At 43.3% G+C, this 26,767-nt stretch overlaps 2 protein-coding genes across 3 annotated transcripts in view; one reads left to right on the top strand and one right to left on the bottom strand.

Annotated features, from left to right (window-relative positions):
* Positions 1 to 536: 536 nt before the first annotated feature.
* Positions 537 to 15,758, top strand: podn (podocan). Its single transcript, XM_047049914.1, has 12 exons — positions 537 to 724; positions 1,810 to 1,922; positions 2,086 to 2,415; positions 2,726 to 2,819; positions 3,390 to 3,454; positions 4,524 to 4,633; positions 4,877 to 5,033; positions 5,127 to 5,242; positions 5,610 to 5,823; positions 5,918 to 6,361; positions 6,746 to 6,894; positions 14,981 to 15,758. The coding sequence occupies exons 3-12, from the start codon at positions 2,128 to 2,130 to the stop codon at positions 15,153 to 15,155; spliced, it is 1,812 nt and encodes a 603-aa protein (XP_046905870.1). The 5' UTR covers positions 537 to 724; positions 1,810 to 1,922; positions 2,086 to 2,127; the 3' UTR covers positions 15,156 to 15,758.
* A 2,208-nt stretch (positions 15,759 to 17,966) lies between these two features.
* The window catches only part of slc1a7b (solute carrier family 1 member 7b), a 30,953-nt gene continuing 22,152 nt past the window's right edge, over positions 17,967 to 26,767 (bottom strand). Inside the window, exons 4-11 of one of the 2 annotated variants that reach the window (XM_047049700.1) lie at positions 24,571 to 24,613; positions 24,235 to 24,460; positions 24,028 to 24,127; positions 23,680 to 23,913; positions 22,852 to 23,046; positions 21,379 to 21,513; positions 20,719 to 20,836; positions 17,967 to 18,321 (exon numbers count right to left, since the gene is read on the bottom strand). In XM_047049700.1, the coding sequence (XP_046905656.1) occupies positions 18,055 to 18,321; positions 20,719 to 20,836; positions 21,379 to 21,513; positions 22,852 to 23,046; positions 23,680 to 23,913; positions 24,028 to 24,127; positions 24,235 to 24,460; positions 24,571 to 24,613 (1,318 nt within the window). In that variant the 3' untranslated portion in view covers positions 17,967 to 18,054. The remainder of the gene's footprint in view (positions 18,322 to 20,718; positions 20,837 to 21,378; positions 21,514 to 22,851; positions 23,047 to 23,679; positions 23,914 to 24,027; positions 24,128 to 24,234; positions 24,461 to 24,570; positions 24,614 to 26,767) is intronic. The other variant, XM_047049699.1, reaches the window with a different exon arrangement.

Below are 26,767 nucleotides of genomic sequence, written 5' to 3'. Positions count from 1 at the left end.
ATACTGAGTTACTTGTGATAAATTAAATATCACCCACAGTTGATGCTAAATGGAGTTATGAAGAACATATTTGGGCTTTTGATTCAAACATGTCAAACAAGCAGTTGTATTTCCAGTCTTGGCTGTTGTTTACTGACATTATTTGTAGATGGTTAAAAGCAGATTTGAGGAGCATGATTCTGCAAATAACTTTTGGTTTTATTTGGCTTCGTAGTGCATCCAAGTAATCTTGGTCCCAGATAACCATAAATGCCTTACTATAAATCTAGTCTATAACAATTTATGGATATACTAACATACTTGTTGAATTCTTTAGAAAACATGTAATGTCCTTTGTTTTATTTCTCGAAAACATACTTAATTTAAGATTTTTGTTACAAATCAGTATATCTCCACTTTAGGACTGAAAAACCTGTCGCAAATAAAGAGAAAGGGGAAAAAAACTGAAGAATTTGGGCTTTTGGCTTTCTTTCAGAATACAGTTTCCCTCACTCCCTTTCCTCTCTCTCTCACTTCTGTCTTCCCTGCTATTTCTCTCTCTCCCTTCTCTACTCTGTCACTTTCTTTTTTGGAACTTTCCCTCCCTCACTCCCACTTTCCCTCACATCTGGAGGGTATCTGGAGTGGTGGTGACTTGTCTCTCCTTCTCCCTTCCTATGGAACTATGTATGGTTGGACTGGACTTAACACTGCTCTGCCTCACAGAAAACATTGATCACAAAGGGTAAAGAATATTACATCGATATTTGTGAAAACAATACAAACTTTCTGTTTTTCGTGTGATGGGTGCTTTTATGATGTTCTTAGATAATACTGAAATGGAATATTACTTTCAATGTCAGAATCAGTGCTCCAATGTTCTGTGCTGTTGGTGAGCTTACCACTTTACTTCAATAGTATCTTAGAAGTAAGTTGTGGAGCTGTGAAGGAGCACAGCTGGACTGCTAGTGCTGTGGATGAGCATACATGATGGTGCATACATAATGGATATCTTTACTCAAGTAAATCATGATTGGAATTGGTCAAACATTTCTTTGTGATTACATTGCTGTGGAGTAATGGTGAATTGAAGTTTTGAGCATGAGAGTATGGCTTTTTGACTGTGCTGTACTGCTTTTTATGTGTTTATCAATTTGAGGGTGTTGTACCTCGCTGCACAGATGTGTTTGTTTGTATGGGTTCCTCACTGGGAAACACACATTCGGCCCATTCATTTTGTGTCGGTGTGTGGGTCTAGATTGGCTTTTGGTCAATGTTGAGAGGAGAGCTGAGAAGAGCATTAAATTGTTTTGAGAGAAAGGTGGATTTTAATGGTCAGCCAGCCGAGTGCCTGTTTGGAGTATGTCCATCAGCACTGGAGAAGATGACTAAAGAGCTTTTCCCTGTCTTTACCAAAACATTGTTATTAAGTAACCTTTTCAGACTGATTCACCGGCTGGTATGCAACATAATCATGTCCATTAGACCTCATGGTCCAAGCTTGATTTGGGAACTTATTATTCCATCCATTGATTCCTTGTAGATAGAGGACCAGAACATCGTCAATTCAGGTCACATTCATTTCTATAGCACATTTAAAAACAACCAGATGTAACCAAAGGGCTGCGCAATAAGTAAAAGGTAAAGCATTCAAATGTTAAACATAACACAGCAGGACACTATTTTAATGTGGAGTGGAAGACCATTCCAGAGCTGTGGGTCCCTAAATGAGAAAATAACTGATACTGGTGATGATGCCATGACACCATACCTTAATGAGAATGATCGCTTACAGATTTACATTTCTATTGGGCACGTCGGTATTCGCAGGTGGTGAGGGCACTGGGAGGAAAGCAGGGCAGTGGAGATATTGGTACAGCAAGGAACTCTCAGCTCGTCTTTGTCCATCTGCATAGAATCAAGAGGCCAAACATCCAGAAGATGTGAGTTCTTACTGGTCCTGTTGTGTTTACTTCCTATCTCAATAGCCATTAGTTATACACCATATTTATTCAGTTTTGTCAACGTTTTTTTTAGATAGAAAGGTTTTCCTGAATGGTTTTTAATGAATCCATTACTAGCACTCTTTTTCCATGCTTCTTTCAGTATTGAGCATTTGTGGCTCAGCTGGAATTCCAGCCAAGTGCCATGTCGTTCCCCAGACGTTCTCTCCTGCGGGCCCTGGGCGTGCTGCTCCTAACCTGGGCGTTGGTGCAATGCCAGGCCCCTCTGGAGCCAGAAGAACAGGAAGAGGAAGAGGAGGAGGAGGAGGAAGAGCTCACTGAGGAGACTGCTACTGTTAGAGCCAAGATGGAGTCTCTGGTCTGTCCTCCAGAGTGCAGCTGCACAGCAGAGGGGGCAGTGGACTGTGCTGGGGTCGACCTCACTGAGTTCCCCAGCGAGCTGTCAGAAAACACTCGCCACCTTTCCCTCCAGGTAGACCTATGCCAACATCCCATTTCTAACCGATCCCCCTTTTAGTCAATACAAAAGGGATACACTGTCAATTCAGTTCAATACATTCTATTCATTTAGTTGATGCTTTTATCTAAAGGGACATACAAATAGTGTGTAACAGTCGAGCCAGGGGTTGGAAGTGCCTAGCTCTAATAGGAACTATCAGATATCCCTGACAGTGGCTTTGACTGTTTGAGTAAACTCAATTTTACAGATCGTCAAGTAAAATGGAAAAGCCTTAATTGTGAACAAGTGTGCTGTTTTAAAGGTGTTTGTTTTCTGCTTCCAGAACAATCGTATCGAGGAGATAACCATTGAGCATCTCTCCTCTCTGCACCACCTGGAGACGCTCAACTTACAGAACAACCGCCTCACCACGCACGGTGAGAAAGAGAGAGAAAGAGCGAGAAAGAAAAAGATATCCGTAATTTCCCTGTTGCTTTGGCAATATGAACATTTGTTTTCTCATGCTCGCTCAAGTGGACAAAATGTAGTTGATTGAGAAAGAGAGAAAAACAAAGAAAAAAGAAAGAAAGAAAGGGAAAAAGAAAGAAAGAAAAGAATGCCCTAACATCGTAATGTACTGCAGATATAGAGTATCTGAAAGTTTTCTCTTTGAAGTGAACACTGTTTCTGGGCCCCCTTCAGTGTTCACAACTCCTGATTTGGAGCCATCTAGCTGCAGAGTGGTGGGCTATTTAATAATCTGAGACTAGACGTCTCTTGATCCACTCGGTTTCTTTTTTAATTACAAAGATTAATTTCCCATGCTCCTCATCTAATCATGGATACTTGCAGGACAGTTTACTTAATTAAAACGAAAGAAGTTTTTTCGTCTTGTGATGATAAAACATATGCTTCTTTTAGTTTTATATTTGAAAGCTGACTTCTACAAGTTAAGTTTTCCACTTTTTTATTAAAATATGTTAAGGTTACGCATACAATCTTTTCAGGCCTTGAAGATGAAGGGTTTGAAGTTCTAAGTCAGCTGACTTACTTATACTTGGCAAATAACAAGGTGAGTCACACATAACTTTCCATGAGAATGATCATTGTTCTTGCTTCTGTACAACCTTTTTCTTCTTTTGTTTTCTATCTACAGTGACAATGTATAAACATTTAGCAGTCCTTGCAACATAATAGTTCAGTTTTAGTGGGATCTTAATAAAATGTTTGGATGCCTTGCACATTTCTCTTTGTGTAGTGACAAGAAGTCTATTCAATTCAATTCTAATTTTAGTCTGTCCTGATGTGCTGACTGTGTGCCAGTCTTTTATGTCTGTGGCATTTGGGAGAGGTGAATTCAGCGATCTCTATTCTCTTCCTCACACAGTGTGTGCCAGCTTATGCTTGTAATCACTTCCAGTGTGTTAGTGCCAGCTGGTCAGATCTAACATGTTGCTGGCGCACAGGCCTTTTTGGAGTTAGTGAGTAACTGTGTGTACTTGTGTGTGCATGTGTATTTGTGTACGTGCGTGCATATGAGTGTGTGTGTGTGTGTCGCGTACATGTTTGTGTTACTGTGTGTGTTTGTTTGAGAGAGAGTGAACAGAAGAGGGAAGGACAGAGAGGAAGGTAGGACGGACAGATTTATCAGTGACTTAACAGGGATGAATAGGCAAGGGAGCTACAGAAAGAATGGGGATTTTTAAGTGCTCACTAAGCCTCAAAGACACCCATGTTGCTTTAATCCATAAACCATGTTTGAAAAGAGAGCTCACTAAACCCGGACGAACACTGAAGTTTAATCTCACCACTAGCACTTCCTCCTATTTCTATACTCACTTTGCACAATACATGTGTTCAAAAGGAGTGACTTTGATGGGCTTGGATAACCCGGTTTTGGGATGAAAGACCAACGTAACCTGCCATATGTCAAGAGTGTAACTCCCTCTCAGAGAATGCGGTGGAAACGGTTTCCCATTCGATTTTGTGATTTTTCGTCTCTGTTCTAAATCTCAATAATAAACGGCAATCTACGACATCAGAGTTTGGCATAGATACATGCCAATTACCTTTGTAGCAGTGGCAGATAAAAAAGTATTGTGGTAAACTTAATGTTTTCCCTGTTTTGTTTTTACTTGTAGCTCAGCTCAGCACCAAAACATCTTCCGCCTTCCTTGATCAGCGCAGATTTTGCTGCTAATCAACTGACAAAGATATATCCATATACATTTGGCCAGAAACCAAGACTGAAGTAGGTTGTTTTTCTGTATGTGCACTTTTGTGCATGTCTGTGTGTGTGTGTGTGTGTGTGTGTGTGTGTGTGTGGGTGAGTGTGTGTGTGTGAACATGGGGGCTGCCCATGCAGGTGCATGAATTCTGGAAATCTCATCTTAAATGGCCTCATGTGCAAAGATAAAACAAAAGAACGCTAATCACACATTTCTTATTTCTGTCCCTCAACCCCTGATCCCTGTCCAAACCAAACCTCCTGCAGGTCTGTCTATCTCCATAACAACAAGCTGACGGATGCAGGTCTGCCAGAACACATGTTCAATAGTTCCGACGGCCTGGAGATCCTCATTATGTCCAGCAACTTCCTGCGTTATGTACCACGGAACTTGCCATCTGCCCTCCACCGCTTCCATCTGAAGGTGCAGAGCAGCCTGATATCAACATTTCAGATCAATCTATGACTCACATTTTTTTTTTATGTTCTTAATTTCTGCTTGGTCTTTTGTGTACAGAGTAACAAACTGGAGAAAATTCCACCCGGGGCTTTTGACAACCTGTCCCACCTCAGAGAGCTATATTTACAGGACAACCTTTTGAGCAACGACGGTATGGACAATGAGACGTTCAGGTAGGGAAGGACATCAGGCCATGTCAGCGCTCCTCACAGGATGATGCTGATCTGGGCAAGGTTGCCTTTATGTAACTCTTCTAGGTTTGCAACCGAAATTACAGTTTATTTTTTATTCTGATGATAGAACACATTTAGCAGATCAAATCACCACAGACCATCCGCAATTAGTCATTGGCAGAGAGATTATGAATTTTCTCTTTAAAGGTATTCTTCTATCCTTCCTGGGTAAACAACTGGGTGGAGGTGGAAATGACGATATCAGGGGGAAAGAGGAGAAAATGGTAGGCCTACCCAGGCAAGCAGATCGAACATATTAAAGAATTTATTGATGAAAGGAAGACTTCTTCTTTCCTTCCTCTTCTAGTCAGCTGAGCAGCCTGGAGTGCCTGGACCTGTCAAACAACAACCTGAGTGTCGTCCCCAAGGGCCTACCCCGCAGTTTGGTGTTACTCCACCTGGAGAAGAACTCCATCCACAGCATCCCCAGGGACACGCTCAGCCCCATCCGGAACCTAGAGTACCTCTTGCTCCACAACAACAAACTCCGGTCACGCTCCATAGACCCGGCGGCCTTCCACGTACAGTAACTTGCCTCTCTCCTTCACTCACCGTGTAACACAGCCATGTGCCATTGCTGAGTCGTAGTTTGTCTAATCTATGGGTGCACTGCAGGGCCTGAAGAAACTCCACACCCTCCACATGTACAATAACCTGCTGGAGCGCGTTCCCCGAGGCCTGCCCCGACGGGCCAAGACCCTCATGTTGCTCCACAACATCATCTCGGAGATCGGCCGCAACGACCTGATTGCGCTGTACACGCTGACGGAGCTCAACCTCAGCTACAACCGTCTGACCAGCCCAAAGGTGCATCGTGAGGCCTTCAGGAAGCTACGCCTGCTGGAGACCCTGGACCTGTCCGGGAACGGGCTCCAGGCGCTGCCCCAGGGCCTGCCGCGCAGCCTCCACGTCCTCCGGGTCAAGGACAACCAGCTGACCTCCATACCAGAGGGGGCGCTGACCAGCATGACCAAGCTGAGGGAGATCAACCTCAGCAACAACCAGCTGAAGCTCAACTCCATCTACCAGGGAGCCTGGCTGGAGTTGAGTGCACTGAAGGTGAGAGTGGAAACGGGGGGGGGGGGGGGGGGGGGGGGGGGGGGGTGAGAGAGAGGGTAGGAGACAGGCAGGGAGGGAGAAAGGGAGATAGAGAAAGAGAGAGAGAGAAAGAGAGAGAAAGAGAGAGAGTGAGAGAGAGTGAGAGAGAGAGAGAGAGAGAGAGAGAGAGAGAGAGAGAAAGGGAGAGGATGCCCTGTGACCTTCCGGTAATATTTTAGCAAGCGAGAAAGCTGAGGGGATTATTTTTCAACACTAGCAGCATACAAGGCAACTCTCTGATCCTCACAGCAGCTTCCTCTTCTCAGAACACTTTGTTTGATGGACTGTGTACAGAACCATTGGGGAGGACATTTTTCCGTTTGATAAAGCTGTCTGTTCTTGCAGATACTGGACCTGTCGAGTAATCAGCTTTCTCACATCCCCTCGGACCTGCCTGAGTCTTTAGAGTACCTTCACCTGCAGAGTAACCGCATAAGCAACGTCCCCGTAACAGCTTTCGAAGGCACGCCCAACATCAAAGCCATCTACCTACGGTGAGAAGAAAGAATAAATGAGAGAAACCCCCCCCAAGCTGAGAGGTTGACATCACAGATGTCCAGTATCCAGACACTAACACACACTCACAAAGCCGACATACATTTGACAGACAAAGTGGCAATAACTACAGCTTGTTATTAGAACATTAAAATGGCTTCTACTGAACTTCTACAGATAATTTTTCATTCACTTCAGGCTGTTTACTAGAATTTTCTCATTTCAAAATGAAATATTGGCACTGTCTATAGCTTGATTCACTACTCTATTCATCTCCAGAGAGTATATGTAAGGAAGTCCTTTTTCATTCATGCCAGCTGTATGACATATCGCTTGTCCGGTGGGTCCTTATTCATACACACAGCTTTTATGTATGTTTGGTTGATAGTTTTCTCAGCCTTATGTAAGCATATTTTTTCCATTTGGCCCACACACTTGGTTCAGGAGAGTATTATGTAACTTGCAAAGGAGAGAAAGGAAAGATGATGCGGCCATTTGCCAGCTTTGTGAGGAAAACAGAAAACACAGTTACAGCCCTGCAAACCATCCATCTGTTTCTTTTTCCTGCAATATCTCTGAATTCTCCAAAGTGCTGTCTCCACAGGGTGCATATTAAGATTGTAGACAAGGTACTTGATGGGATTTTAACCCTTTGAATGCTGGATAATGTGTATTTGCCGCTTCAGGGCTCCTATCAGAGAGCACGAGTCACCAGGTGGAGTTCAAACATTTTACTCGGTGATAAGATGGTGCACTACAGGCACAAGCTGTACATTGTTGGTTACATTGACATGTATGCATTTAGCTGACGCTTTTATCCAAAGCGACTTCCAAGAGAGAGCTTTACAAAAGAGCATAGGTCACTGATCATAACAACGAGGTAGTCCCAAACATTGCAAGCAGCCAAAACATGAAGCATACATTGTGGAAAACTAAACAAGTGCCAAAAGGGAAGACCCATAAGAGCATGCAGTTATACAAGTTTACAAATTAAAACAACATGAACCACAAAAAGTGCAAATTAAAACAACATGAACCACAAAAAGTGCAGGACTGTACCTGTGGAAGAACAATCAATAGTAAAATATTTCACAGCGAGTACAAGACTTAACTTCGTTATAACTAACCTACAAGAGCAACAAGTCACTCAATAAGAGTCATTGTGATCCTGGAGGAAACTAACCTCCGGATAAATTAATTAAGTTTCTGAAATAAAGGTACATTAATGTCACAGCTGTTATAACTATTATTATCGGATATTAAACAGTAGGTTATTAATCCCTTATTAACAAATACGGAAATAAAGTGTACAATTATCACACTGTGCAAGTAAAATAAACATCCTCTCTAGCACAGTAACGATTAGCGCCCCAACAAACGTATCACACGCTAGCTAGGAACATGTGTGATGTAGCTACACTGGAAAGTTAGCAAGCTAGCAAATACAGATTAACTCGCAGCTTTGCATCGCCGGGTAAAACGGCTAACATTCAGTCCTCGTTGCAGTCTGACACAACTCAGGAATATCTCGATCTGCTGCTGCAACAATAGCTAAACAGAGTACAAACTTACATTGTCTCTGACTTCTGTAAAGGCAACCGCTGTAATGAAAAGAAAACACAAGGATTTCTCATGGAACTTACGTCATTAGCACACATTACTAACTTAGCCGTAACCACACACACTGCAACCTACACAGTCTCCGTAGTGTAAGGAATTCACAACAGCCGCCCACATATTTGAGTAGCAAATGTACAATCAAGGGAATTTCTTAAGGTCCGGGTGTCATCCTTGAGAGCGGGGAGCTGGATCAGACGTGCGACTGGTCTTGTATAGAATTTTACCTTAACTAGGACCTCTGCTGATCTGATACATCAGTCTTGACTTGTCAAAGTCTTTGTGACCCTACCGATGGGCCACTGAGCTCTGGGGAACGAGTTTGGAGAGTGGGGAGGTAATTCCTTGTGAAATGGACCCAGAATGGACCCAGAATTGATCCGCAAGGTAAACGGCTTGAGGTAAAGATGCATCCCGTCGCCCCATAAGAAGGATGTTTGGAGTGATGGGGTCGGGATCGGCAACGTCTGCTGAGGCGTAGCCTAGCGGTTTAGTGTTCAGAATGCCTTCTACCTCAACTTAAACCGTGTACAATATGTATTTGGAGACAACTTGGCTCCCGACTGCCACCTGCAGGGCATTCTTTAACAATTGGACCTCCCTATCCCACACACCACTGAAGTGGGGGGCTTCCAGGGGGTTGAACTTGAAGAGGATTTGGTGTTCTGCCAACTGTGGTTTTGCTTGTGGCTCCAGAGCCTCAAAGCCTACCTGAAGCTCCCTGACCAAGTACGGCCCAAAGCAATCAACGCCTGTTGAATAAAAGGGAGGACAGAGGAGTCTGAGGCGTTCCGGTGGTAAATCTGCCATCTGTGGGACTTTAGGCTGGGCTCTCCATCGCTGACAGGCTGGACACTAGCCGACTCTCGGAGGACACAGGTTTCTGCGCCTGGAGAACAACCACCTCTTCAAGGAAACTTTGGGTTCGGCACTCTCTTAGCAGTAAAGACTCTGCATCTTGATGACCAATGGGCTGTCCGGAGGTCAAACTCCAGATTTGTACCATCATCAGGAGCAGGTAAGTAGCAGCGCGAGATGGATATTGTACTGGGGTGCCCTAGCTCAGACTCCAAGGCGCTCAATGCATTTCGGAGATCCAGATGCAAATCAGGATCATCCCAGTCTCTTCTCTTTGACCATAGGTGCTGAATGAGCACCTTAACCCATGTGGTAAATGGCACCATAAACCCCAGAGGATCATACGGACTGGCTAAAACCTGGTAGGCCTTTCTCATTGTCAGTGCTGAAAGCTCGATGGGCCGGTGATGATAACTAAGAGTGTCTTCTGCGCAGTTTCACCCGAGGCCTAGAGCAGGTTCCAGTGGGTCGGTTCTGTTCTGAACTACCCATTGGTCTGTAGCGACTGACCTTGACCTTACCTTGTAAGTAGATGAGCTGCTACCTCTGTTCGGTTACTGGCCCCCTGCCAGAACTCAAACCCTCCCTCTGCCAGTAGGCTGCGTAGCTGGTCCACGCGATCCTTGGCAGGTATGTTAGGAAGGCTCTCGAGGAAGTTGTCCACATAGAAGCCTTGCTCCACTGATGGTGGAATGTTAGGATTACTGTCCTGGTAATGGCGAGCGTGCATCTACAAAGCAAAAATGGAACAGCAGGGACTACACATCAGGTGGGTCCTCGTTATGCAGGTCCCTCCAGATGAAATCTAAGAAGGGGTTTGTCCTCAGGCTGCAGACGGACCTGGTGAAACATACCCCTGATATCCCCACTGATAGCAACGTGGTGCTGTTGGAATCACAGAAGGACTCCTAGCAGGGATGGGCCCGAGGTGGGTCCCGGCAGCAGTTGCTCATTTATCGACATTCCCTGGTGTTGGAATGAGCAATTGAAGACCGGTCTTGGTTTGCTGTTGTGTGGACCAATTGATGAGGAAGGTACCAGGACTCTTCTGACTGATCTACCTCCTCAGGCTGTAGCTTGGTGACGTATCCTGCTTGGGCAAGCTTGGCAATCTCTGCTGAATAGACAGCCGCTTTTTCTGGGTCTTTCTTGAGTCTTTTTTCTGTGCTCCTCAAGCTAGCTGTGACCGACTGGATGGAACCTTTCAGCTTGGGTGCCCCTGACTTGCGCAGAAGAGGAGTAGCATAACGTTGAACTCCCCCGTCGTCGACCCGCTGAGTTCTGTCCTCAGGAAGACGTATAGCCTCCTGATCCTCTCTGGAGCGGGTAACCACCTTCTCGCTTCGATAAGGAAGGACATCGAGCTGCCATAATTTCTCGACATTTTGGTAAAGGAGATCCTCCGGACTGGCTACAGAAAGGAAGAGGCACTGAGGCTCCGAGGTTCGGTTTGGGTCACACCCCTCAGCACCTTGTAGAGCCCATCCGAGGGCGGTGTGGATTAGCCTAACGTTGTCATACTCATAATTCTAGTCAGAATATGAGTCTGAGAACTCTCTGTTGGGCTTTGACTACGGGGCGTGTTTCAAACGAGCCTGGAAAACAAATGCCTCTTCGCTCAATTGGATAGACCTACAACCAATCAGAGCAACGTAATATGTTGTTTGTTGAAAACGAATTCAACCCAAGCGCTCTTTCGTGACGTTGTTGATTACGTTACTGTTGATCATCTGTCCATCATCGTATAAAGCCCGCTCTGGCAATTTCATTGGTCCGCCCAGATTCTGGTTTTCTGTAGTTGGTCCCCAATACGAGACCCTCCAGACCCAACTTCCCGACCCAATTTTTTTGGGGGCGGGGTGAAGTTGGGCTGGCAGCCAGGCTAGGTGTGGATGGCTATGGAGCCGCCTTTGGCCCATTGGCGCACCGGCTCAATGGCAGTGATAGGGTGAACGTGATCTGACCCTATTAGCACCAGAGGTTGTGCATTGTGGGAGGGGTGAAGTGGAATCTTTCGCAGATGAGCGTGTCGTCTCTGGAGCGTCTGGACTGGGTAGTTCTGCTCCACCAAGTCCAGGCCTGAAACGGTGAAGGCTCCCTGGACCTTATAGCGCTTCCCTGGATTATCTTTGAAATCTCAAAGGTAACCCTGGATCCACTGAGGTGAGTAATGTCAGATCATACAGTATGGAGGGCAAGGCTCTTCCACACGCCAGCTAACTGGAGCTGCTGTACAGCAGTAGGTATGATCATGGTCCGCTGAGCCCCGTCATCCAGAACTGCAAAGGTTTCCATTGATTTGGAGTTGTTATGTAGTAGGACTGGCACAACTTTCAGAAGCACTCGGCCTGACGGGATGGATGGAGGGTGTCAGATAGATCCAACTCTCAGAGGTGCCAGATGGAGGGTTGATTGACTCATGTTGGGCCACACCATGGAGAACTTGAAGAAGAATGCCACCACAGTCACTGCAGGGTTTCTTGAGGTTGCATGTCTCAGGTGGATGGGAACAAGCACATTTCCAGCAGTGCTTCCCTCCAGTTATCCATCCGATCAGTTCCTTTGTAGGTTGCTCTTTAATGCTGTCACAGTGAGTAATATACAGTAGTGCTCATTGCTGTTACAAAAAAGACAGTGCACCTTGAATGGCTTCTTGGGTTAAGACTGCATAGGGAATCCGGATACCTTGAGCTTTACTGGTTCTGCACCATGGTAGATGATTGCTGTTTGATTCCTGGTCTTGGCTGGAGCATTCTCCCTATAATTGCTTGGGGGCTTCTCTTGTTGGTAGCTTTGTAGTAACCAGCTGGACAGCCGCTGCTGTTGGGCCTTGGATTGGAGCCATCCAGCAAAGTTGTGCAGATTGTAGGGGTTAAGGCTTGCAGAGTTGGGCTTCCCCTGTATCTGTAGGGAGTCAATAAATCCATCCTGGAGATATTTCGGTAGCTTGCTGAGTAGATGTCTATGTGTGAGCAGCAGTTAAGCTTGATACCTTGGGGTCCCTCCAGTGAAAGAAGCGTGCCGACTAGGAGGTGAACCTGTAGTGAGAAGCTCTGGAAGCTACAGACGTTGGTCGCTTTCACCTCAGGTCATGTAAAGATCGCCGCTATTTCACTCTGAGCTAGCTGGTGTGGTTGGCCATACTGCAGCTGTAATACGGGTATGGATGGTGGTGGCAAGACTGACCTATCATCTGAGCCTCTGGGAGTTTAAGATTTTCCAGCAGTACATGGTACTTGTATTTTTCAGTCAGTCCCAGGTGGGGTTCAAGGAGGTTATCCAATGCCAGTTTCAACTCTTTCTCGCTGTTGGATGAGAAATCTGGAATAGTGGGTTTCGGTGCACCATGCAATGGGGGAGGTGGCGTGCCAAAGCCAGGTGGAGCTACTGTCTGGGCTGAGAGCAGTTGAGAAGGGACCACTGGCGCTGAGCCATGCACTAGTGGAGTAGACGTAAGGGTTTGAGCCAATGTGACTAACGGATATGTAGGAGGATAGTGGGCGGGAATGTAGCCCGCTGAAACGGGGCTGGCCTGTTGTCGTGGCTGCGGTTGTAGCACAGTCTGGTAGCCTTGACGCAGGTTAGCCAGCAGGCATAAAGGATCTGAAACAGGTAACTGCCGGTTGCATTGGAGGCTGGGCAGACTGGTCAGGAGCAGCATAGGGATAGGACGGTCTTGTGGGCTGTGACGGTGCAGGTCCTGGACTGGCGTGGTGCTGCTGCTTGACGGGTAGCAGAGTTATTGTGCCAGAGGAGATTGGTGAAAAGAGGTTGGATGAATTGGTCGGAATCCAATATAACAAACTGAAGGGCTGGAAGACCCTGTGTATTTGACCTTCCAGTTTGACCACTCTTTTTTCTGCCTCTTCACCTGGAACCTGATGGTCGTCTTTGTCCTAACCACTGGCTCCAGGGACTTCTCATGGGCAGCCTGCCTCTCACTGTGTGTCTCTGTATATGTTCGTCTGCCCAGGTGAGGGTGAATAGATTGGATATATGTTGGGACGAGTCACGGTGCGTTCACACTGCAGCGACGCGAATCGCTTGCCATTGCTCGCCTTCCCACAGTTCACCACGCTCGGGGGCGTTTCAAACAGATTAATGTAGAATGTTGTTCTCTTAAGTCTCTGTTGTAGTTGTCATGGCCAAGTGTGTAGACTTGAGTTTACGTACTCGCAATATGGATCAAAATACAACTTGTATACAAAATAAAAAACTGTTATATAATAGACATACACGTTGACGTGTACATTTTTTAAATTACATTACTCAAAGTCTCCACTAATCTGTTGATACGATAGGGAGTTCCAGCCGGGCTAGCTAGCTAGTTACCACAGAACAAAGCTACGTAATGTGACTAAACTGAATTTGAAAGTACAAGCACCAACAACTTTGGCAACCTTTGTGCCATACATCGATTTTTTATTAACATCTCTGTACGAATACAGCTACGTATTGTACAGGACTTGGTAAGCAGCCACACAAATGATAACAGTACTGTTTACTTGTGTTTGCTGAGAACCCCACAAGAAGGAATCGCCTTCTGAAGTTTTAAGTACACATCTGGGATGTCCCTTCTTCTTTATTGTGTGTGGATTTGTTTGTATACTCTCGGTTATTTTATTGGTCCGAGAATAAGTCAGTAATTGGATTTGCAACTTGATTAATTGAATTCTGCCCCAGCCCCAATGTCACATCAATTAGGCTAATTGTCTTTGCTGAGGAAGGAACGATTTGAATAACAGTCGATACTGGTTTTGGGCCAGTTTTTGGCAAATCACTGAAGGGACTTAAGGCCTTGTGTGGCAGGGTTGGTCTTTTGGGTTGGTCAGCCTGACCCCATGCTGTCAGTTTATCGGTTGTATTTACAGGCCCTGACCCTGTCCAGGCTGTCAAACTCTTCATGCTGCGCTTAGCAGCTGCTGCCACATCATTTGGAAATGTTGTTTTTCTACCAAATCCCTCCACAGCTGGGAGCATGTAGCTTGAGCCAATTTAGAGCATCTGGAATGCTCGCTTCATTGGGGGGAGGGGGGATTTGTGCATGTGCAGTGTTTGCGTGTGGGTGTGTTTGCGTGTCTGCGCTGTGTTCGTTTGTGTGTGATTGTTACTGTCTGTTTGTGTGATCAATTGTCATTGATTGAGCATGGGAAGTGTGTGAGTGTGGATCAGTTAATTGCAGCAAGTATAATTATTTAGTTTAACCCCCCCATAATCTAAAGTAAAAGTAATTTGTAATTACTAATTACTAATTACTAAAGTAATCTCCATGATGAAATGGAGGACCATAAGGGTCAATAGTCACACGAACATGACTTTTCACAGAGAAAGAGTGGACACTATGATTTCATCCATCAGTTAGTGAATCCCTTGCTTCCCTGAAAAACACTGCCCTGTTGATGGCTGTGTTCTCACTGGAAAATAAAAACCCAGATTTCATGTGTGATGGTGTGATTGAAGCTGCTGTGGTGTACTGATACATTTAACATTTTGAGTTAGTTGATGCTTTTATAGAAAATTACAACAAATGTGTTGAGTAAATGAACCAGCTGTCATGTGGTCCCTGACAAACAGTTGACTTTTGTAACCTCTTGTCTTGTCTCTTCTCAGGTCCAATCGTCTGTCAGTGAAGTCAGTGAAGCAAAGCTCTTTCTCCCACCTAACCAACCTGCAGGTTCTGGACTTGGGCCCATCCAGCACTGAACGCTCTTTTGGACGTGAGGAAGAGGTGGAGGAAGAGGTGGACATGGAGGAGATTGAGGAGGAGATTGAGGAGGAGATTTAAAGTTGAATTATGTTAGAAAAGGATAGAGAAAGTGGAGGTGGTGGTGGAATGGCATGTGTATATCTTTCTGGTGCAGGATACCAGATTAATTGTTGTTTCAGACACTGCTTTTCAGTGCAATGACATGCTACTGCATATAATATTCCTCCTCTTTCTGTCAGGTTTAAGGACATTTCCGCTTGATTACAAAAGATGCACTCTGTGTTCATGTCTGTAAGTAAACAGTCAACATGTCAGCGATCACCATGGTTTGCATCTAAATCAGTTCTTTCAAAGTTTGACACAATCAAAATGTGTTTATATTCTGACTCAATTTCATTTGAGTGTGTGATGTGATTATTACCATTGCTATGCCCCTATGCTACTGTACTGGAATCCATTAGAATAGTAATATAGTGTGTACTTGTTTAGTTAAGCCTATTTAGATTTTTTTTCCTTGTGTCTTGTTTTACAAAATTTAAGATTGCAAATATTTTCTAAAATACTTTCAATTTTCACAGAAATTATTTTATACTTCTCACATTTTTATAAATACCATGGATGTCTATGTATTATTCTGCATAAATTGTCAAGGCTTTCTGCAATAAATTATTTATAAAAGTATTGCGCAATAGAAATCCTTCACATAAACTGAGGTTAATTTGGTGTTCTGAAATGTCACCAAGTTACATTAAACTATTTTTTTTAATTCATAAATGCAGTGTTAGATTTAATCTTACAAAACATTTAGCAAATTCTGCATATGGTCAGAAGAAAGGATAGGAAGAATAGAAGTATCAATTTTATTCCCAGTGAGTTCAAACCACAGATATTCAAGTACTCCATCTGTTGATGGAGTCTCGGGGGGGTGGGGGGGGGCTCCCTGATGGCACACCAAATGAGAGTGCATACCATATAGGCTGAGGCCTTAATGTAGCGGCCTGTGTTCAAATCTAGCCTGTGTCCTTTGCTGTATGTCTTCCCTTCTCTCTCTTCTTCGTCTTTCCTGTCACACTTAACTGTAATTGTCCAATGAAGCATGAACATGCCAAAAATAAATATAGCTGCAAGCAGCAATTAGGGGGCCAAGCATTTGTCAAATGACACAAAACACACATTCTCAGAACAGAGTTCTGAGTACGTATAGCAATGGTGTGAATCCAATAAAAGATTTGCTGAGATACTAACCAATTTCCTGTTTGGAAATTGGGAACCACAGGGAACTGATTCACAAATTTCCAAGGATAACATTTCATGTATGACATCTTCCTTCCTGCTCTGGCCCATCAATGCTACTGTTACAATAGACAAATCTAAAGGAAAGTTGTGAGAAATCAGAAGGAGAAGGATGGTAGAATAGGGGTTAACATGTTGAAGAAACTATAACTCACAAATTATGTTCAGTTACTGCTCATTACAAAGGTGTACATAATTTGCCATTTCATCAGAAGCAGCACCACATGAGGTAATTTGTCACGCTTGAGAGAGGTCTTGTGAGGGGCAGCCTAAATCGTTCATGTCCTGAAGTGGCAAAAATACATAGGAGAAAAACCCCCATCTTGCTAAGATCAAATGTGGAACTGAAAATTAAATACTTAACCAAGCTTAACCAATGCAAGCCTATCATACTGTGTCACAGTCCAGTTTTAATGCTAATGCTTGTCAAAAACAGGTTGTTTGTTCCATAACATTTTCAGTTCCTTGAACAGACACACTAATGAAGCATTATTTAACATAAACATAAATCTATTCAATGGATCTGCCTCCATGTCAACCAAGATACAAAGCGAGATAAATTAGCAGGCAGCCTAGCTATGAACTGCATTCATATTACATCACATAACGTGATGTCTATACATTTCTTTTTAAATCTTCAAAATAGAAAAAATAAATACCTACGCGATGTCAGTTTAGACACACACAAGGATACCTTTTCCCCTACTAAAAAAGTACACTCTTGTATGATATGCAGGCTGCATCCTAACTGGTTTACTGGGATGTGATTGTTGATTGTCTTCGGATCCTCTTCCTTTGAAGGCATCAGCCTAACAACACTAGCTTTGTTAAGGCAGAATAAATATCCAGGATGAGGGCAGGTTTCTTACAGATCAATTAATGTCTCAAGTTGGACATCTTGGTTTTTCTCTCTGCCCTGTTCTGATGTATGACACAAGCAGTGGCCTGGTAGCCATACATAAAGCCACAAGCTGAATGTACATGGACAATATGCACTATCAGACATGTTCCACAAGAAATTATATAAAATGTAAATACCAAAGACAAATCTACCTCAAAACAATATAAATACAAATATGTATAGGTCTGAGGAACTCTGTATGTTTGTGTGTGTGGGAAGGAATGAGCGACTGAGTGTGTGTACGCGTGTCCTTGCGTGTGTTTGTGTGTACCTTGAAGTTAAGCTGTCATGCAGTTATGTCCTTTCAGAAACCTCCTACCGGTGTTAATGATAGTTTGTGACTGTGTTGCTTAGAACTTGCTTGGCTTTTCGGAGACAAAGTATGTCAACTGAAGTCTTTGTGCCTGTCTTTGGCCCCTGAAAATCTGTTGATATAGCACTTAACGTGTCCTGTCAATGACTCAAGTCTTCACCAGCAATCATTGTCAGGCTGAAGGGCAGCCCACAGTCCCCACCCCTACACTTTATTTGTCCACTATCCAAACAAGCCTAGAAGGAAGCCTCCCCACTTATTATACCAAACACACACACTTACAAAACAGCATAAAAAAAGCATTTGACCAATCATTCAAACATCTACGACCATAAATAAGATGATATCCATCCAATCTTCTTCATCCAGGTCCTTTTCTGGTGTGAGGTTGTCATCGCTTGTTCTGGTGAGCCGAAACTGAGGCTCGGCCCTGCTGGGGGAGCGGTGATACTGCAGCGACGGTGACAGGGCTATACGTTGGTCTCCAGGCCATTCATGTCTATGGCACAGTGTTCCTTGTCTTTCTTCAGCTGCCTGGGTGGCACAGGGGGCTTTTTCCTCTCCGGAGGGAGCGGGGGCCGCACACCCTCCTCTAGCTGCATGAGTCGGGCCACGTCTGGGGGTATGTGCTCAAGCTTGGCCCCCGGAGGAGGAGGCTGGTAGCTGCCGTTGTTGTTCTGACAGTTCATCAGCTGCTGGATGTTGATCATGGGCTTGGTCTCACAGATCAGGGGTACCTGGGAGAGAGGAGGGGCAGGGATGTGGAGAGATATAGAGATGTAATGTAATACCGTTTTTCTCAATTGCTTTGGCTCAATTCTCAAATTAGACTTATTTTTTCAAAACAAGAAGCTCAAGTCTCTGAACAAATAGTTTCTTGTTGTGGCACGTGTGTGCAAAAAAGTAAGTAGGTCTATGATATGTAAGGGATGATGCCCAACAAGGTGTACAATATCATCCAATAATGGACAATGCGGAGGCGTGAAGTGCATCGGACGATCCATTATTGAATGATATTGTACATCTCAAAGGGAATTATCCCACTTTTACCATAGTCACTTGCCAATTATTTATTTTTTTACAAACATTAATTTATGTTTTAATGCGTTTTGCAATAGAAACCTAGTGTTGAATAGATGTGAGATGATCGCATCAAAGTTGGTATATTCTCCGAACAGTAAATATAATTTGACATTATGTTTAATATCAAGACTGGCCAGCTATCCAGGCATGTCATTGTCCCCAAATCAATATCAAGATTTTCCCAAACAAAATAATTGGCCATGTGTAGCTTGAAGGACTGTCTCGTGTTGGCCGGAGGCCACAGCCTGGCTGAAGGTAGATAGCGAGGTGAAAAGCGAATGGGATGTGAAGTGAGCGGTTATGTGACACATTAAATTAAGAAAATGTATATTCTCCAAATAAGTTACTCGATGCACGTCTGGCTTCGCTGCGCATTGGACGGTTCACACCTGCATTGTCCATTATTGGATGATATTGTACACCACCTCATCGGGCATCATCCCTTACATAACGGCCCCCCCCTACAACCAATCAGAATCGAGTATTCACCCAGACCATGGTATAACGCTCAATAACTACATGCACGACTTGCTGATCAACCCTGATGAGTTGATCCTCAGTGAAATTGACATACTCTTCACAACTTCTAAACATTATTTCATCATGTAAGCCTTCACATGCAAAAGGATCCATTCAATTATACAATTCTGTCAGACATACATGTAGGCTATATATTCCTCTATGTCTGACATGAAATGTTTGTGATGTCTGATAAATTTGGCAGATTACCTTCCAGGTGACATATTATTGAAGGAATCACATTCTTAGGATGTTCATTTTCTCACATTTTCACAATATTCAACCAAGATCAACCAATCTTGTGTTTTTTTCCATGGATGACAATTTGTGGCAAATTTCTGTTCACTAAACAGTATTATGACCTTACATTAACAAATATGTAGAAATTGACATGCAAATGTCAAACCTGACATTCTTGCATTGTGCAGTAAGCAGTTAGTGAAATAAAAAGTATAACAACAATGAAATGTATGTAAAACAAACATTTCCAGGATTGACTGCCTTAGTGGAAAAAGCATATATATATATATATATATATATATATATATATATTTTGACGAGTAAGTCTCACACAATGACAAAAACACTTTTAATTGTGGTGGCATTGGCCAATTTACTGATAAAATAACCACCAATTACGGTAAAGCCAGAAATCTGAACAAGGAGTGAGGGTGAGAGAAGTTTTCATTCAAACCTATAATTACAGCTGAATGAGATGGAACCAGTTCACTAGGAACAGAGAAACATTGTCTTACATAGATGAGAGATGCAAGTGCCACTGAGCATTCAGGTGAAATAATGATGTGGCTGAAATGTGTATCTCCCTGGTTACAGAAGTAAGGTTTTTTATACTGGCCAAACAACCAAAACTATTCCCCTACGTTGAGGGGTAAACGGTAAACGGAACAGTGTATTGATATAATGGAATTGCGGTTATTTGACTTTATGGGTTAAATCAGAGCAAGAGTGGTCAAAGTAAAGTTAAATTAAATAAATATTTAATTAATAACATTGCAAATGAATTAAATAAATTACAAGAAAAAAAACGATACAAAATGGTTTCAAATCTTACCTACTCTACCTTGATTATTGTAATTCAGAGACAGAAAGAATAAGAGGTGAGCAAGGAAAATGAGTAGAAAAAGCCAGAGCTGAGGAGAAGCCCTCAGAAGATCAAGAATCTAGAGAGCAATGCTTCACAAGTCACTTTATACCCAACTATTATCTGTAGAACAACCAATGAGACCACATCTGGACCCTAACTTATCAACATGTGACTACAAATTACACAGTAATTCACACCAAAAGGTGTTTTACTATCAAGCAAAAGACGTCCAGCAACTCCAGTCTTTAGCATATTACTTTAGCATCCTTACACACATTACAGCGACACACAAAAAAGAAAAGGGAATATTATTTTTAGCTCTGAAGGTGGCATGTAGGTTCAGCGTTCGAGTCCTCCTTCCAAAGATATCATATGTAATTACAGTACTGTACTACTCAAGGGAATCAGGGTGGAATACGCTGTGTACTTTGTAATTGCTACTCACCCCATCTCCTTCTTTAATGAAATCCTTTCTGCAAATGTGTGCCATTATTCCAGTGGCCAAAGCATCCCCCATCACATTCACCATGGTCCGGAATCTATCTCTGGGAACAGAATAGAGATAGTCGTAGATCTCCTCAGACTATGGAGGAGTTCTAACTGTCACAAAGAACACATGTTCAAGAATTGGGACTGAGGAAACGGGAGAAATAAGGGATTTCTTGTATTCTACTGAGTTATTTATTCAGGAATGTGTCCCTCCTATAAACTATTATGTGTTCTGTTGAAAGTCAAGGGTCTATGATGTTGAATCATCCTGACATAAAAATGAACACCAGTTGGCTGTATGTTCTCAATTTTTCCCTTTCTACTGTAAATTCTGTCCTTTGACCTTCATGATACAGAGAGACTTGACTAGTTCCCCTATGTGTCTGAACTGGTCATTTTTATGTTGAGGTGTTTGTTACTGTAAATTCTCTCTCTGATCAGCTGGTTGTCTGATACTTATAAACCCAGAAACTAAACTGATGGTAACATAATTCTAGTGGGTATGGCTAAAACTCATCCATTATAGTCTGAAAAGGATGACGGTCAATCCCAGATAAGGAATATTTTCGGTAGTAGAGAAGAGCAACATATTACTTACAACGCCCAGTCTACTGCAATAATGAGAGTGATATCATCAGTTGGCAAGCCGACTGATGTTAGTACTATCACCATGGTGACTAGTCCAGCTTGTGGGATGCCTGCTGCACCAATGCTGGCAGCTGTGGCTGTGATACTGCATTGGGGAAATAAAAGGACCATATATACATTTAGAATAGTTGAAAATCATACAATCTCTGCATCATGGCATGACACAGATTCATAATCAACTGTTCTCGATGCTAGCATGTAGGGTTCCTGAATTTGCGTGTACATTGTACATTTGGCGAATGATGATTTAATGACAGAGATGGAACACTCTTACAGCAGATTTTGATCATTCTTATGATGAATACCCACAGGGACAGAAACACATCTCCATTTGAAAATAAAGTACGTATTCTGAAGCTCCACCCAGCTTTTAGCTTTGTCCAAAATAGAAAACTGTTCCATCAACTAAGCCACAGTCCCTGTGCAGGGGATTGGAGGCCAAACAGCACTGAAAGACTCCAAGGACAAACTAAAGGCACTACAGGCCTTTTGCAATCAGAGCATTTCAAGCTCTATCTTCCCCCGGTCTATCTGTCTGTCAATTGTATTTTTTAACATACAATTCAATATAAATGTTGTCTGATAATCACCTCACCCTTTTCAACCCACATCCCCCTTCCCAATCCCTCCTCTAACTTCAACCCCCCTCCCCCACGGACCATCTGTTGATGAATATACGTAGAACATCATCCTCTACCAGGGACGAGTGCGTTGCACCGCCATCCCCCTGCCGGCCCTCGTTCCCCCTCGGCCATATGTGCCGGAGATCGAGCAGTGCTGGTGTCTCGCAGATGCAAGGGGTCTGGCTGTCAATGCGATCATGGAAGGACTCAGAATGGAGGAATCAAACGTTTCTCCACAGAATCCCACGGGGCCTGTGTAACACCAGAGCCTCGTGCTGGGGGCTCTGTGCAGAGCATTTGAAGGGCAGGAGTTGAAGGGCGAGGGGAGTCTCGCAGACGGAACGTTGCCGTGCACTATACCGTCGTAATGTCGGGGGATGGGGGGCGGTGGGAGCCGAGCCACATTCGTGGCGTGACAGAGAGATTGCATTTTATCCAGGTCACATGGCTCTTTTAACAGAGAGATTAGTTGGGCAGTTTCAGGCTCACACTGCTTAATGGCATTAAAGAGGAAATGAGGTAAGAAACATGACATGGGCAAACAAGGCGCTTTTTGGTGAAGGGAAACACAGACATGTTTTGTGTCTTTATTGAGCTTACGGGGAACCCCAAACATGACAGCTTACATCATCTTTCATGTTATCCATGTTTTGTATTGGGTTGTACACAGGCATTGACTAGATTGGACTCTTCATGATATCCAATGCTTTGGGAAGCTGTAACCTTGAAGTGACCTGGCCTTGAGAAGCTAGTGTTTGACATGAAATAAATAAACGAATGAACAAAAACAATTCCGGTACCTGATGGTGATGATCTGGCCAAAGTCCAATTCGTAGTTGTTGACCTGGGCGATGAAGATGGCCGCCACCGCCTCGTACAGGGCGGTGCCGTCCATGTTGATGGTGGCACCCACAGGGAGCACAAAGCGAATGATGCGCCTGTCAATGTGGTTGTTTTCAAGGAGGCACTTGAAGGTAATAGGCAGAGTGGCAGAGCTGGGGAAGGGGACATACAAAACAGAAACAAAACACTCAATATATATCTGAAACGTTGTCTCAAATGAAAGAGAACGTCATTGGCACCATGTACAAGCGGCTTTGATTCATCATTTTGCTGCGCAAGTAAACAACTACACGCGTGTCCTGATGTGATGCGACACTGCAAGTCGACAAGGGCATGTCCACACACGTGCGCATTGAAACAGAACCACTCACCCATACGCACACACACACACACACAGCTGCATATTTTTCCCGATACTCCCATTTCCTCTAGCACACACCAGATGTTTTCTGATCTCTTCACCTTCCTCTGTGTCTGACAAGATTTTTCCAATGAAGTGAAACACAGTGTGTGGAATCTGATCTTTTCGTTTGAAACCAAAACCAAGTATGATTACATAACCTTTAAAACACAGAGGGTTACTTGGGATCAATCCCACAATAATAAACGTAGGCTGTTGATAGGTAATGTGCTCAACTCCTTACAAGGACACGTGATACAAATGCCTTTCCTAACTAAACTGTAGCCTAACATGACATTCTGCACAACCCTACCATCCCTTCATTGGAAATGAACAAGAGTTCAAAAGTCACTTCAAGGATGCCGTCTTAGCCACGCTCGTTCACCTGGAGGAGGTTGCCAGGGCAATGAGTAGCGCCTGAAGGATTCCTCTTATGTACACAATGGGACTCTTCTTGGTGATGAAGAAGTACATGGCTGGTAAGATGAATAGACCGTGGAGAATCAGGCCAAACACCACGGTGACTGCGTAAAAGCCCAGCTTCTTCCCCATGGCCGAGGGATCACTCATCTCTAGGATCTTGCCGGCCACAAGGAACACAATACCAAACGGAAAGTACCTGGAAGTGAAGAGCACATTCACGTGTTCTGTAAAAAGAACTGTTGCCATAACCCCTAATACACATTATATTATTAATATATTTATATTTATAATTTATATTAATATAAATTACCATATAACGATGGCGACAATTTTCAGGACAGCTTCGTTCAAGCTCTGGCAGAAGTTTACCAATGCACTACCATTAGGACCCATCCTTCCCAGCATGATTCCTGTAACAATACAAGGGTCTTGAACATCTGATGACACACAAAGAACAGATCAAGTGTTTTTCCTTTCACTTTTAATAGACAAACACATGAATTGATTTTCTTTTTACCCATGGTGGCTGAGAAGATGACAATACCAAGGACGTTCATTCCATCGCTGTTTCCTGGTTTTGTGCGGATCAACACGTCTGGGGGCGGGGTCAGGTCGAGGGCAAAGTTCTGAATGTCTGTTCCATTGTCGTCCTGGATACCATAGATGAGTGCTCGGCGAGTGGTGGACTCTGATTGGCTCACAGTAGGCTTGGGTTTCAGAATGGATATACTACTCGTCCGATACTGCTCATAGGGAAATAGAACATCATAGCATGAAGACACTGTAACAAAGAAAAAGGCTAAACCAAAATAGCTGAAATAATGCAGGAGATTTGGAATTACATGGTGCTCACCTGTTGAAATGTAGCTTGAACCAAGTTGGATGGAAACATATTTCTGCAGAGAGCAGAAATACATGATCAACATCATATGATAAATTGATAATGCAAACTGTTTATATATAAGATACACTGAAGTACTCTGTCTGTCTATGGATAAACAGTAAGTAAATTAATCCACAGTATTATTCAGTATATCCACTCTCCAGGTTTAAAGCTATACATATTAGTATTCAAGAAAAACATTCACGATAAAGTTCTGTTGAAAGAAATGCTGTATAAATGCTGCATTCGCCAATAGCTCCATTGTGTGTAATACAGTAACATATTCTTAAATACAAACCTTGAATGCAGACTATCTACAAATAATCAATACCAAACCAACTATTTTCTTTATCTTCTCAAAGTGAAATGAATGCACAATAATTGTCGGTATGTTTAGGTTAGGTCACTGCATTGCTTGTGAGCTAGATATTCAATTTATTTAGTACAGTGTGAGCGAGACTTTCACTTCTGTAACTATCACTGCTTGCTTTGCTCAGATTAAGTGGCCAACGTGGCTAACGTATAGTATAACAGATATAGCAAAAACTAAATTGAAATGATCTGTTTTTGTTCAGTATTAACTGACAGTATCACAATATTAACTTGTTCCGGGAGTACAACGTCACTTAGGAATGCTTGGCTGGACCTGTTGTTAGTTTCCTCCAGGATCACAATGACTCTTATTGAGTGACTTGTTGCTCTTGTAGGTTAGTCATAACGAAGTTAAGTCTTGTACTCGCTGTGAAATATTTTACTATTGATTGTTCTTCTACAGGTACCGCACTTTTTGTGGTTCATGTTGTTTTAATTTGTAACTTGTATAACTGCATGCTGTTATGGGTCTTCCCTTTTGGCACTTGTTTAGTTTTTTCACAATGTATGCTTCATGTTTTGGCTGCTTGCAATGTTTGGGACTACCTCGTTGTTATGATCAGTGACCTATGCTCTTTTGTAAAGCTCTCTCTTGGAAGTCGCTTTGGATAAAAGCGTCTGCTAAATGCATAAATGTAATGTAAATGTAATTAAAGGGGTCATTGACCGCAAAACCGAGTTTACCTTGTCATAGTTGAATAGCGACAGGTTGGTGGGTAAAATGTACATACAGTGAACCTCAAAGTCCATTGACACCTCTTTCCTATGTAAATCTCACAATTTGAAACTGCTGCTGTAAAACGAGAAGTTTCCAAAAAGCCACCGAACTGACGTCACAACGGTGGCTCTGTCAGGCCTAATAGTGTCCTAGGGCCAAATAGTGTCCTACCTGACGTCACCATGCCGTTCCGAAGCAAGGACACGTCCGTAGCTATGCCGACCTTAAATTCCTGAGATATCTACGTGTGCTAGCAGGAAACTGTCACCATACTGGTTACTTGGTAGGAAGTTTTGTATTTAGGCTTATTTAAACCAGTTTATTCTACTTTACTATTTTAAGTTTTCACTCGTTCGACATTCCCGAGACAGCAACGCACGCAGGTAGAATACTAAACGTGTTGCCTTCCCGGTCTGTTAAAATTGATGCTAAATAAGTGAATTCTTTTGACGAAAACAACTAGCCAGCTAGCACCAGCTATCAAACGAGTGAAAACTTTAAATAGTAGACTAGAATAAACTGGTTTAAATAAGCCTTAATACAAAACTTCCTACCTACTAACCAGTATGGTGACAGTTTCAGCAGTACAGCAACCATGACAGCTTCCTGCTAGCACGCATAGATATCTCAGGAATTTAAGGTCGGCATAGCTACGGACGAGTCCTTGCTTCAGAACGGCATTGTGACGTCAGGTAGGACACTATTTGGCCCTAGGACACTATTTGGCTGGACAGCTCCACCTTTTTTGGCTTTGGTCTGTACCTTTGTCACGCCCCAAAATGTAAATACACATCCAACCATATGCTCATCACAATTGAAAGCTGTAAGTATGATTTTGTCGCTAACAGTTTTTTAGCAATGCTAACGTATCCAGTATCTAGCATAGGTAGAATGTGTGAAGATTTAGTTTATTGGCAATGGGGCTAACGTTATTTTACTTTCCTGACTGTGTTTCATTCGAATACATAAGCTGCGTTATCATGTAAATCTAAAATTCACAATGCATGTTTGGCTATGTTGCGTCTTTGCTTGGCAGCTTTGCTCGTTGTAAACCAACCAATCAGCATGCAGCTCATC

Source organism: Hypomesus transpacificus, chromosome 26, assembly GCF_021917145.1.
Source record: "Hypomesus transpacificus isolate Combined female chromosome 26, fHypTra1, whole genome shotgun sequence".
Taxonomy (NCBI): Eukaryota; Metazoa; Chordata; class Actinopteri; order Osmeriformes; family Osmeridae; genus Hypomesus; species Hypomesus transpacificus.
The sequence above is the reverse complement of the archived record's forward strand: the minus strand, read 5'-3'. Positions and strand labels throughout refer to the sequence as shown.